The 12,708-nt window shown below is 41.9% G+C and overlaps 1 protein-coding gene across 5 annotated transcripts in view; it reads right to left on the reverse strand.

The window, feature by feature from the left end:
* ehbp1 (EH domain binding protein 1) overlaps window positions 1-12,708 on the reverse strand; it is a 162,862-nt gene that overhangs the window by 84,967 nt on the left and 65,187 nt on the right. For all 5 annotated transcript variants that reach the window (XM_080288053.1, XM_080288055.1, XM_080288054.1 and 2 more), the window contains one exon: window positions 9,911-10,157. In XM_080288053.1, coding sequence (XP_080144179.1) covers window positions 9,911-10,157 — 247 coding nt within the window. The remainder of the gene's footprint in view (window positions 1-9,910; window positions 10,158-12,708) is intronic.

A 12,708-nucleotide genomic window follows, 5' to 3' on the forward strand; every position in this document is an offset into this window, starting at 1 on the left:
GCAGTTTGGCATTATTGGCGTGTCCTTGTGGCTCTGCTGCACTTCAATATTCAAACCATTCGATAAATCTGTTCAAACAGTGTTTGTCTGTTTATTTGTAACTGGGTTTTTTATCCTGCCACCTGACCCCATCACATTCAGCTGACACACACACACACACACACACACACACACACACACACACACACACACACACACACACACACACACACACACACACACACACACACACACACACACACTTTTTTATAAATCAGAAGACATTTTCTGAGTCACGGGCCCTCAAAGTACCTTCACCTTCTAACTTCTTACAAACAAAAGACACATTTTCAGAGCTAAAAAACCCGTCTGAGATCAAAATTAGATTTTAAATCTAAAGTCCATTTTTTTCCAGCAGGATTTCTTCGTGACCAACATTAAAACTGCACCTTAACATCCATCTAAATCTTATGCTCTTCCTCCACCTTCTCAGATAAGTAACAAGGTTTGGGAGAAAGAACAGAGAGAGGAAAAGAAGGTGGATGTTGTTTTTATAAATCTATACCGTATTAATCTCCTTTAACTGACATCTTCAACAAACAAATTAGTGGTGCAATGGATTCAGAGATGAGCTGGGCTGATAAAACCACCATTTATCAATTAATCTAAGCCAGGGCAGGGAAAACTCATTAAGGAGGCCACTTTAGGAATTATGTTCTGCAGGTAAAGAGGCAGTTTTTGTGTGTGTGTGTGTGTGTGTGTGTGTGTGTGTGTGTGTGTGTATACATACATACACATGAGGAGTGTGCGTGTTTTTTCTTTTATTTGGGGGGGGGGTGTTAACACAGCGGTTGCTTAACCCCGACACTACAGACTGCCATTGTCCAGCGCAGCGTGGGCTCCAGAGTGATGAGAGGGGTGATAGCAGAGCCAATTAAAATGAACATAATTACAAAGTCACCCCTTTGACTCCTGATCAGAATACACATGCATCAACACAGAGAGAAAAGGAGGATGGGTGTGGTGGAGGAGGACTGACAGGAGCATCCGGAAAGAGAAAAAGTTTGGAGAAAGAATAGAACATTTAAGTGACTAAAAGGCAATAATACATCTGGGTGGTGCTTGAACACCTGACTTTAATCTCTATAGGCCCCTGATGGCTCCACCTTCAGCAATTTCTCATTTTTAGCATTTAATAGTTTATATGTTGAAATGCTAATTATTAGATCGCAGCTTAACATGACACTGTTCAGTAGACATGGAGATTCTGAGCAGCTTTATTCTTCTGAATGTCAGTAATCAATCCCACAATCGACCAATTAATGGACAGACATTTATGCAGCAACTAATTTGAAGAGTAAGCAGTCATTCCTTTTGGCCTCTCTGACTTTGTTTTTTTAAACATGAAATACGGACTATAACTGTTACAGTCATAATTTATAGTGTCATGTAAATAGTTTATCAAGAATTGGGAAAACCATTAAATAAACAAACAAACCCTATTTTGCTAGGATAGGGTTAGAGTGAGGTTCATGGCTGGGCTGATCACAGATGATGATTGAGACCATAAAGGAGTTCAAATCTCTGTATATGAGGAACATTTCAGCCATAACTAACTGCAACTTTCTACTAACTCTCATAACATGGGGGGTCTTTACACAAAAAGACCGAACGAACATTTCAAAGGGTCCAAACTGTACCTGCAGGACTGGATTTATGCATCAACTCCTGCTTAGGTCAAAGGAGGTCTGTGAAAGCTCAAATACAAACTGAGAAGGATGCCACCAGGTGATGTGAGAGTTGAGCACTGGAAATGCCACTTAGTATTTCCTATAGCACATAAAAGCACACACCTGCATACTATAATAGGCCGAAAGAGGGGGGCTGGAGGGCTTTAGGAAGAGGCAATTAAAGCCTTATCATTTCTACACTCACTCTCTTTTCCTCAAACACAGACACAAGAGTGCACGTGTGTGCATGTACACACACTTGAACACACCCGCACAATTTGAAAGAGAAATCACTGACTAATTCATAAGATACTTCCAAGGTCTTTTTTAAATTAAGGAGAACGGTTGGTTTAATTCAATTAAAATGTAGGAAGGGCCACTTAAAGATGACGGGAAGAAGGTTCAGCTTCACTAAGTGAGTGCGGTTTTCAGGAATGTGCGGGGGGTCTCAGACCCTCTGGAGGTCCAAGGAGTTTTCAAGTGCATGGACTTCTATCTCCTCAGATGAAGTCCCCTTAAACCTCACCCCAAAACCCAGGATCCTTCAAGGTTTAGGCCCACACACACCTGGAGCACCAGGGCAGATTAAGACCAGATTAAGATAAAGTTACCCCTTCTTCGGCTGCTATGTCATTCAAACCCCTGGCCTCTACGGCCACTGGATAGAAGGACACACAAGACAAAAAGGTTTGGTTCCTACACGTGCACACATACGCACACACATACACACACACACGCACACACAAAGGACTTTCTGGTCATCCTCATAAGCCCTATTAGTCTGCCATAGAGCCTCTCATAGCAGACATCAATCATGGAGGGATTAGTCAATTCCTTCTCTAAATGAGTGGCGAGGGAAACTTCCCTTCAACTCAAAAGCAGGTCTCCTTCTTTCAGAGATTACACAGCGATTTGTTTTCATTTTGTTCCATCTTCATCGTTTTCTGTTTGACTTGCTTTTCATTTCTCTCTCTCTTGCTCTGCGTCTCCCTCGTTCTCTCCTGCTTGCAGCTTGTGAGGTAATCCTTGGCAGATAAAACTAAGGAGGACTTACCAAAGGCAGATTACAAGCGGCGCTTTGCGGAAGGCCCTTTTACACCAGTCGGCGCGGGTATTGAAGAGAGTGAGCTCTTCGCAGTGCTTAACTTGTGAACTCGACATGCACCCAACAGAGGAAGAGGTGGAAAAATGATAGCCGCATTACAGTAACTGGATCAAAATATATCCCTCACAACACACACAAGACAGCACGTTAATACACACAACAAACACACACACTTGTCACTTCATGGCTACCAGTGAGTAAAACTGAAATGGGAAGGGTGTGTAATATTAATATTTTTGTTTGTCTACTTGAAATGATTAAACGTGTAAATGCCTGGTGCCCTGTGAGACTTCAGGATTAAAACTGTGCCTCAAACATGGCTCGAACTGTTCACCACCACTGGATCTCATTTAATTGATGCAAACATACAGTGGGGCAAAAAAGTATTTAGTCAGCCACCGATTGTGCAAGTTCCCCCACTTAAAATGATGACAGAGGTCAGTAATTTGCACCAGAGGTACACTTCAACTGTGAGAGACAGAATGTGAAAAAAAAATCCATGAATTCACATGGTAGGATTTGTAAAGAATCTATTCGTAAATTCGGGTGGAAAATAAGTATTTTGTCACCTCAAACAAGGAAAATCTCTGGCTCTCACAGACCTGTAACGTCCTCTGTAAGAAGCTTTTCTGTCCCCCACTCGTTACCTGTATGAATGGCACCTGTTTGAACTCATCATCTGTATAAAAGACACCTGTCCACAGCCTCAAACAGTCAGACTCCAAACGCCGCCATGGCCAAGACCAAAGAGCTTTCGAAGGACACCAGGAAAAGTATTGTAGACCTGCACCAGACTGGGAAGAGTGAATCTACAATAGGCAAGCAGCTTGGTGTGAAAAAATCAACTGTGGGAGCAATCATCAGAAAATGGAAGACATACAAGACCACTGATAATCTCCCTCCATCTGGGGCTCCACGCAAGATCTCATCCCGTGGGGTCAAAATGATCATGAGAACGGTGAGCAAAGATCCCAGAACCACACGGGGGGACCTGGTGAATGACCTGCAGAGAGCTGGGACCAAAGTAACAAAGGTCACCATCAGTAACACACTACAACGGCAGGGAATCAAATCCCGCAGTGCCAGACGTGTTCCGCTGCTGAAGCCAGTGCATGTCCAGGCCCGTCTGAAGTTTGCCAGAGAGCACATGGATGATACAGCAGAGGATTGGGAGAATGTCATGTGGTCAGATGAAACCAAAGTAGAACTTTTTGGTATAAACTCAACTCGTCGTGTTTGGAGGAAGACGAATACTGAGTTGCATCCCAAGAACACCATACCTACTGTGAAGCATGGGGGTGGAAACATCATGCTATGGGGCTGTTTTTCTGCCAAGGGGACAGGACGACTGATCCGTGTTAAGGACAGAATGAATGGGGCCATGTATCGTGAGATTTTGAGCCAAAACCTCCTTCCATCAGTGAGAACTTTGAAGATGAAACGAGGCTGGGTCTTCCAACATGACAATGATCCAAAACACACCGCCCGGGCAACAAAGGAGTGGCTCCGTAAGAAGCATTTGAAAGTCCTGGAGTGGCCTAGCCAGTCTCCAGACCTCAACCCCATAGAAAATCTGTGGCGGGAGTTGAAAGTCCGTGTTGCTCGGCGACAGCCCCAAAACATCACTGCTCTCGAGAAGATCTGCATGGAGGAATGGGCCAAAATACCAGCTACTGTGTGTGCAAACCTGGTAAAGACCTATAGTAAACGTTTGACCTCTGTTATTGCCAACAAAGGTTATGTTACAAAGTATTGAGTTGTATTTTTGTTATTGACCAAATACTTATTTTCCACCCTGATTTACGAATAAATTCTTTACAAATCCTACCATGTGGATTCATGGATTTTTTTTTCACATTCTGTCTCTCACAGTTGAAGTGTACCTCTGGTGCAAATTACTGACCTCTGTCATCATTTTAAGTGGGGGAACTTGCACAATCGGTGGCTGACTAAATACTTTTTTGCCCCACTGTATTTAGTGATGATTTAAACAAACAGCCAAAAGTATACGTATTAAATATTTCCTTAAACTTCTGAGACTGCAGACCGTACAGAGGTTGGTATCGTCTTCTACCTTTCCATTAACTTGATGACAGCGATGCCCTGCATCTTGAAGCAACAACAGGAAGCCCGATGATTGGACCTACACCGACTGAGAGAAGAAACTGGGTCTCCTTTCTCCCACAAGATCCAATGACAGACCACTCAGAGACGGCAAAAAAAAGTTTGGGGAGGGGTCCACGCTGAGAAAAGGTAGACACTGAAAGGTAATTATTTAGCCTTACTCCTCTCGAGGATTATTCTCCTAATATTACACAGCTTATGGAAAGGCCAGCGTGGCCAAAGGGAGCCACTGAGGCTTCAATGCTTTGGTCTCAGAGACGGACCGCAATGCCCATTTCCTTGCTCATAGCGATGCCAAGTTCTGAAATTTAAGAAACACAAAACACTCTCCTGATCTTTTACTTTTAACCCAGTGGTTCTCAAACTGTGGGGCATAGAGCCACTTCAGGTGGAGTGTGGACAACTCTTACCACAAGAGTTTACTGACACCATCTTGCAGAGCTTTACATGTCAGAAAAATGAACCTAGATGGAAGTGTGCTTTAAATGAACAACAGTCAACAAGGCATTTAGTTTAGCATTTAAGCTCCAACTATAACGAAGGAGGATTTTAAATCTACAGTAGCTGCTTAAAAACATCGTACCCAGTCCACTTTCTTTATGTCCTCCATCTGAGTTTCTTTGTGTAAAGGTCTGCAAAACTTATCAGAGAAGATGAATTAACTTTGGACTGGATGTAATGATAACAAGACGAGAGACCTTGCAACGGGCAAAGATCAGAAGACAAGAGATGACTGTCCTTGTCTCTTGGGCTCCCCTCTGTCCTCCAAAAACATCCCTCAGTCGTCACAGTAACCTCAGAAACACTCCACAGCACGGATGTGGTCCTCTCCTGCCGCGAACCTCGGTGAAAGCTAATTAAGAAATATCGCAGCCTTCTGCGAACTCAATTAAATAATGTTAATTTATTCTAATTTCAATTTGGAGGTAGTCTGAACAGGAGGAGGGGCTGTGAAAACATGTGGGAGAGGAAGGAGAGCTCTGGCCTCTTCCTTCCCCCCAGCACAGGAGCTCTCACAACCTGCAAAACTCTATTTAATTTGATCCCTTCGACTAACGTGGGTAATCACTGAAGCCCTTCAAATGAAGGGGAGAAAGAAAACATTCCTCTAGTGTCTAATGTGAGTGTGCTTGTAACAAAAATTAATAAAGGGAAAAGTGGTAAAGATTTCATGTAAGATTATGCTTGAAATATTACTCGACATACAAAGAAATAGGTGATATTCACACAGTATACAGTTAAGGAACAGCCTAAAAAAAGCTTTTGAAAAGCAAACGCACACCAGTTCCAGGATGTAATGTATTGACAGATAAACCACAAAGTTGAAAATTCCTTACTGTTTCCAAGATTCTTTGGCAAATATTAAGATAACACAGAACTTTTTCTTTCAAACTTCTGCCCACGCACATAATCCAACCTCCAACTTTTCTTTATATGAAAATAAGGCAAATAAGTCACGAAGCGGAAACTTGATGAAAATCCAAAGATCAGAGCATCTAAGTGTAGAGCGCTCTGACTACAGAATAGAGATGGAGATGAAACAAAAGGAGGAGCAGAGGATCACTGAGTTACAGCGAGGGAAAAGAGATGGACTGAATCAGACCAGACAGAGCTCACAGCCCGCCCAACAGGAACTCCCTCTGTTCATTTAAATTAATCCCACAGATGTTTTCATCCTTCCAGCTCCTTCACAGATGCTACACTTTAAACTTGACGCACTTCAGGATCTGTAGACGGGACAATGGAATCACATATTGGTATGGGAGCTGTGAAGCATCTAAAGCCCCTTTCAGACATGCTCTCCTTTCCATTATTTTCACGATATCTTAATGCGTCGGCTTCATGTGTCAAAGAACAAGCCCGGTCACTTCTCTGTCAAACTCGCAACAGCCATCTAAGCATTCGGACCTAATGACAAGTGCATATAAACTTTCAACATGGTAAAAACCGGACTCATGTGCAGTCATATGTACAACTTTACAACTGTGTATACATGACATGTTGGTCTTTCTGTCTGGACATCATAAGACATTCTGGATGAAGTTTCAGTTACGACACAGTATACACGATAAAATGATCTGCGGTCATTTAAGACGCCCATGGTTTTGGCCACAATCAAGCTATTATAATGTAGTCTGAATCTGGCATCAATAACAACGGTGCAGAGACAAACACTGAGAAGTGTAGCTACATTTCAAGTACTTTCTTTCTACAAGCCTTATTCACCGATTCCTAGAAGCACCTTTTAAGCTAAAATTCACACATTAACACTTTGATAGGAGCATTAAGGTTTCAGTATCTTGCCCAGCAATACTTCAGCATGCAGACTAGAGGAGCCTGGCGTCAAACCATTGACCTTCTCATTGACAGATGTCCCACTGTATCTCCTGAGCCACCGCTGCCAAGGTATGACCTACCTTCACATTTCCTCAAACACAAACATCACCCGAAGTAAGGCACCTTTAATTGATCATTGAGGCAAAGGCCTCCTTTTTCAATTATGTTTAAAAATACATACTCAAAGTCCTAATATATTGTTCAGAAAGGTGCTATCTGCATATCATATAGCAGGGTTTTGTTGGGACCTACTGTCCACCAGTCATCATGAGCAACAAAACAAAAGCTTCTGAAACCTCTGTAGATGCTGCATTTACATCTGAATCTACATAAGAACTTGAGTTAGTGCCAGCCCATGTGTTTCACTGGCAAAAATCCAGAGCACCGAGCTCATATTATTCTTAACGTAAATCCAATCAATATGTGTAATACCTGTGTATAGAATAAGTGGGCGCACACCATATGTCATGTAGATGTCCTGATTTTCCACAGGCTGGCACTGAAGTGGCTGGTTTTAATGCAATGACAAGGAGGATGAGATTGCATCCAAGAAAACGTTTAATCCTAAATCTGTTGGAGTGAATGCAAACATCTTTCTCCATGACTGTAGTTGCCTTGTATTTTCTTGTTAGAACTCTTGCTTGGTTTTTACAGGTTTATGAAATATCTTCACCGAAGCATTGCTCGAGGCGCTGACCCTTAAACTCGTTTTCTATTTGTTGAGTGACCAGCCATTTAAAGCTTGTTCCTCTGCTGCAGCGAATAAATGTGTTAAATGTAATGGTGAAACGAGACAAGCTAATCTCTTTCGGTTACCAAAGACAAGATTTCATTTAAAAAGAAGAAAAAAGAAAAACTCATACTAACCCTTCAGGGCAGGTTTGTAAATGTAGAACTGAATATGGTGGCTTTCTGGATATCAATTTCTATTCACATTGTGAGATTAAACTGAATTCTGTGTGTGTGTTTATCTCAGCCCTACATACAATTTGCCCACATTGGTAAAATAAATATGAATGAAGAGTAGACGCCTTATATGGGAGAGGCGGAGGTTAGCTGTGTTTTGAGGGAAGGTTATAACTGCCCGAGTACATATTCACAGAACTGAGCCTTGGGCACACTGGAAACTATAAGAACAGATACATGCATACATTTACACTCTGTGCACGTTCCTAGCGTTATGATGTGTTGGTTTTGTCGTGGCCTCTCATAGTGAGGATGTCTCCTCTTAATCCTCCCTGACTTCATACATTCAAAGGTCATCTCACAGCCCATGTGTAGGCTGTGGTGTGTACCATGGTGCTGGGTGTGAATAAGAGGGAAAAAAAACCCTATTCACACTAGCTGTATATGCCAACAAACCCTGTAGGCCTATCCTTGTTTACTGTGAACATCCCATCTCTCTCGCGCTCTCTCTCCACAATTCCCTGGAAATGTTCCCTCTCTTTTCTGCCGTCTTATAACCCTTCACTATCCTCAGCATATTCTTCATTTCACCCCTCCTCTTCAGTCACAATTCATTCTCTAAACCCCACCTTGCCCCCTCCACACCAAGCTCCAGAGGCAGGGGCATCTCTTGGCGAAGTGTGGCCCACCACAGGCCACTGGCTTTGGGTAATTAAAGTGGTTTAGGCCCCCTCACCCATGGTCACAGGCAACTGCAGCTGGGTGATAAAGGCACTGTGCCATAATTACATGGACGGCCAGCATCACCGCCCAGCTACACTAAAACAGTCAGCTAGCCAGCTGCATGGGGAGGAGGGACCTGTGTGTGTCTATGTGTGTGTATGACTAACTGTACTGTGTTTGCGTGTATGTGTGTGCATGGGCACAGGGGGTCAACACCCCCTTGTGATCGCTCTGCTGTAGTTAAGCCCCCTGTGTTTAAGCCCTACACAGGCTCATTGAGCCCCTACACACACACACACACACACACACACACACACACACACACACACACACACACACTCACAATTTTAACCCCCACTCATCCCCACACCCCCAGCCAATCATTCCCCACCAGTGGTCTGACTCCTGCCGTGAGTGTGTGTGACCATCAGCCATTTAATTAGACCCAGCCATGATTTACCTAATTTAAATAAATAAATAAACATATGAAAACACCCCAATAAACAAATACCTATATTCAAATGAGGAGCTGGGGAGTTTCATGAGCATAAAGAATGGTGCAGGAGATGAGACTGTGCAGGCGGAAAAAAAGCTAATGTAAGGACCACTGGATGTGGACACACTACTGCGAACACACACATACACACACAACACACTCAAAATGCTTCAACTCACTCACTTATAATAAAACATACTGCACGGACGAGCTAGAGTGAATGACAGGAAGTAGACATGAGCTGAGATCTGTTGAATTTTGGGGTTCAAGCTCAGAGATTTGAATTAAATGTAATTAAATGAACTTAAGAGTCTGCGAGGCCGACAAGTAGTTGATGAGATCAAAGTTAAAATCAAAATCTTAAATTGCTTTATTCTAAAAGGTATATTTCTCACAATAGAAAGTAATGATACGCTGCAGACACAGCCACAGTGCATTTCTTTCTGTATTTTTCACATGCATCACATGGGGATAAATCAAGTTTTTTACATTCCAGCAAGGACTGCGTACCTTGGGGGAAGAGGAGGCCAGCTCTCTCCCTATCATTGCTGCCACTGGGCTGGGCCCGACGGGCTGGGCTCTCTCCCCATCAGGGCCAGATGTGGGTTTGTGGGGTGGTAAACTGGGGCCAAGCCCAGGGCTAGTGCCCGGGGGTGGGGGAGCTCTCCTCTTCTGGCTGCTGGCCACATCAGGTGAGGGGCCACCAGCATCCTGCTGCACAGGGCTCGATGTCCTTGGCTCGTAGAATGGGTTGGATCTGGGAAAAAAAGGGAAAAGAGAGATTGGTGTAATTTATCCATCGAATTTGTAAAAAGAATGAGCTGTAAAACAGTATTTCACTAGGCTGGAGCTTATTCAGAACAGCAGAGCTACACTGTTTTTGATGATCCTACAGAAATGATTTAAAATATTCATACTTATATATATAAAGTCTTAAATATTACAGTTATATCCCGACTCGCACTTTAAGATCCTCCTGATCTTAAAAATAAATTTAAAAAGCTAAACCAACAGACACAATATTCTTCAACGAGCAGAACTGGGGATACTGGAGGGTGGAGGATAGCGCTGCTGGAGATTTTTTCCTGTTAAAAGGGGATTTCTTCCTCCCCACTGTTGCTTACATGGCATACTGTGATCTTGGGATTTTTTTCTCTATTATTGCAAGATCTTTACCTTGCAAAATAAAGTGCCTTGGGGTCGTTGTTGTGTTGTTGTGAATTGGCACTATATAAATAAATCTGAATTGAATTGGAAAAAAAGCACTGATAATGGCCACACTAACTGTTCAGCCACATTTAGAGCAGCTATAAAATCTTCCTATTCTCATTTTTAAATACAAGTTTATAATATTTTCTTTTTTGTTTTCTTGTCCATTTTTGAATTTTAATGTGTTAGTGACTTTATTGTTTTTTCTCGTGTTTTCTCGTGTTTTTAATGTGCTCTTCTCCCTATGAAGTCCTTTAAACCTTTACATGTGATTCAGGGCTATACAATAAAACTAAATTTCCTGACTTACAGCAGCAACACAAGCATAAAAGGCTCCAAAATGCCAATAAAGTTAACATAAACCATCTCAAAGACAGACATATAAGCCAGAGGTGGGACCAAGTCATTGTTTTGCAAGTCTCAAGTAAGTCTCAAGTCTTTATCCTCAAGTCTCAAGTCAAGTCTCAAGTAATGTCAGGCAAGTCAGAGTCGAGTCTCAAGTCACTGGTGTAAAAGTCCGAGTCAAGTCACAAGTCTGAAACTTTGAATTTCAAGTCCTTTCGAGTCTTTAAAAAAAAAAAATGAAAAAATAATGTTGCAGTTATGCTAAATGTAAATATTAGACCATGTAATTTTAAAATCTGTGTTTTTCTCAACACATGACAAAATAGTGAACTTAGAAAATATACACAAATTGTGAAATTGCACCTCTTTAAAATGCAGCTCAATTAAACTTAGCTCCAAGAATAATTTTCACCAACAGTTCTGAGATAAGCTGCATGTTATTCTTGGATGCGGTTGTAGGACCGGCTTTAAAATCGCATGACAAAAATATCATACACATTAAAAAAAACTGTATCACCAACGTAGCCTGGACAACATTTGCTAGTTAGATGAAGTCAGCTATGTCATCTTAGCATATTTATATGCATATTTATAATTATACGGTTCTTGGAGTGAGTGCATACACTCATGAAGTTTAGTAACTTCCGGTCACTGCAACAAGCCCAGGTACAGTTTACCGACGGATGGGTGCAGGACCTTGAAATGCACCGTGTAGAAAGTAAAGACCATCGTACCTATCATAAGTTTACCAGTCTCACAAATCGTCGTCATAAATACACATTCCTTAACCGTTTATTAATAGGACCTTTGAGCTCAACGGTAATTAATTAGCAGTGGAAATAATTTCTGGTACCCATCACAGAAATGTAGCAGTGACAATAATACTGTATGCTGTAATCGTACTGGGCAATTAGTGATACAAAAAACCTGTTTTATCCTGTGAATAAAAGTATGTGTTTTTGTCAGTGTACCATAATAACAGAGGCGAAACGCAATATTGTGTCAGGACAATTTACTATTTATGCACAATAAATAAAGGAGCATAGCGCGACAATTTCTGTTCAGCGCCAGACTTGCTTGTAACCTATATCACCAATTATGTTATGAAAATGACGTATTAACTACTAAAAGACACTGACCTTCGTGTAAATGCTTGGAGCAGACTAACCTGTGAGCTGGAGTGTTCTGGGACGTTATATTTGATCTTTGAATGGCTGCGATCCAGGCCATCCGTCGCGTCTTTGTTACTTCGGAAACATGGCTTGAACAATTTCTCTTCAACGACGTAATCCGATAACAACCGATCTCTTTACCCGTCGGCTTCCCGTGGCTGTCATGCGACCGGCTATTGCAGTTAATAATACAGCAGCTTCTTGACATTTTTGTGTTTCTTTTTATCGCTGTATAACTGATTTTAATTGAAAGCCTGCGTGCGCTAGTACCGCTTGCCACGAGTTCCCAGAATCCTTTGCGGTTCTACCCGTGAATGACGTCACATTTTCAATCTCTATATAATATGCATGTTAAATTTTATATTTGGGGTAAAATATCAAGTCTTTTCAAGTAAACCGGTTCAAGTCCAATTCAAGTCCCAAGTCATTGGTGTAAAAGTCCAAGTCAAGTCACAAGTCTTAGAACATTTTTTCAAGTCAAGTCTAAAGTCATAAAATTAATGACTCGAGTCTGACTCGAGTCCAAGTCATGTGACTCGAGTCCACACCTCTGATATAAGCTATATAAGATATAAAACCAAA

Source organism: Astatotilapia calliptera, chromosome 13, assembly GCF_964374335.1.
Source record: "Astatotilapia calliptera chromosome 13, fAstCal68.1, whole genome shotgun sequence".
In the NCBI taxonomy this organism is placed as follows: Eukaryota; Metazoa; Chordata; class Actinopteri; order Cichliformes; family Cichlidae; genus Astatotilapia; species Astatotilapia calliptera.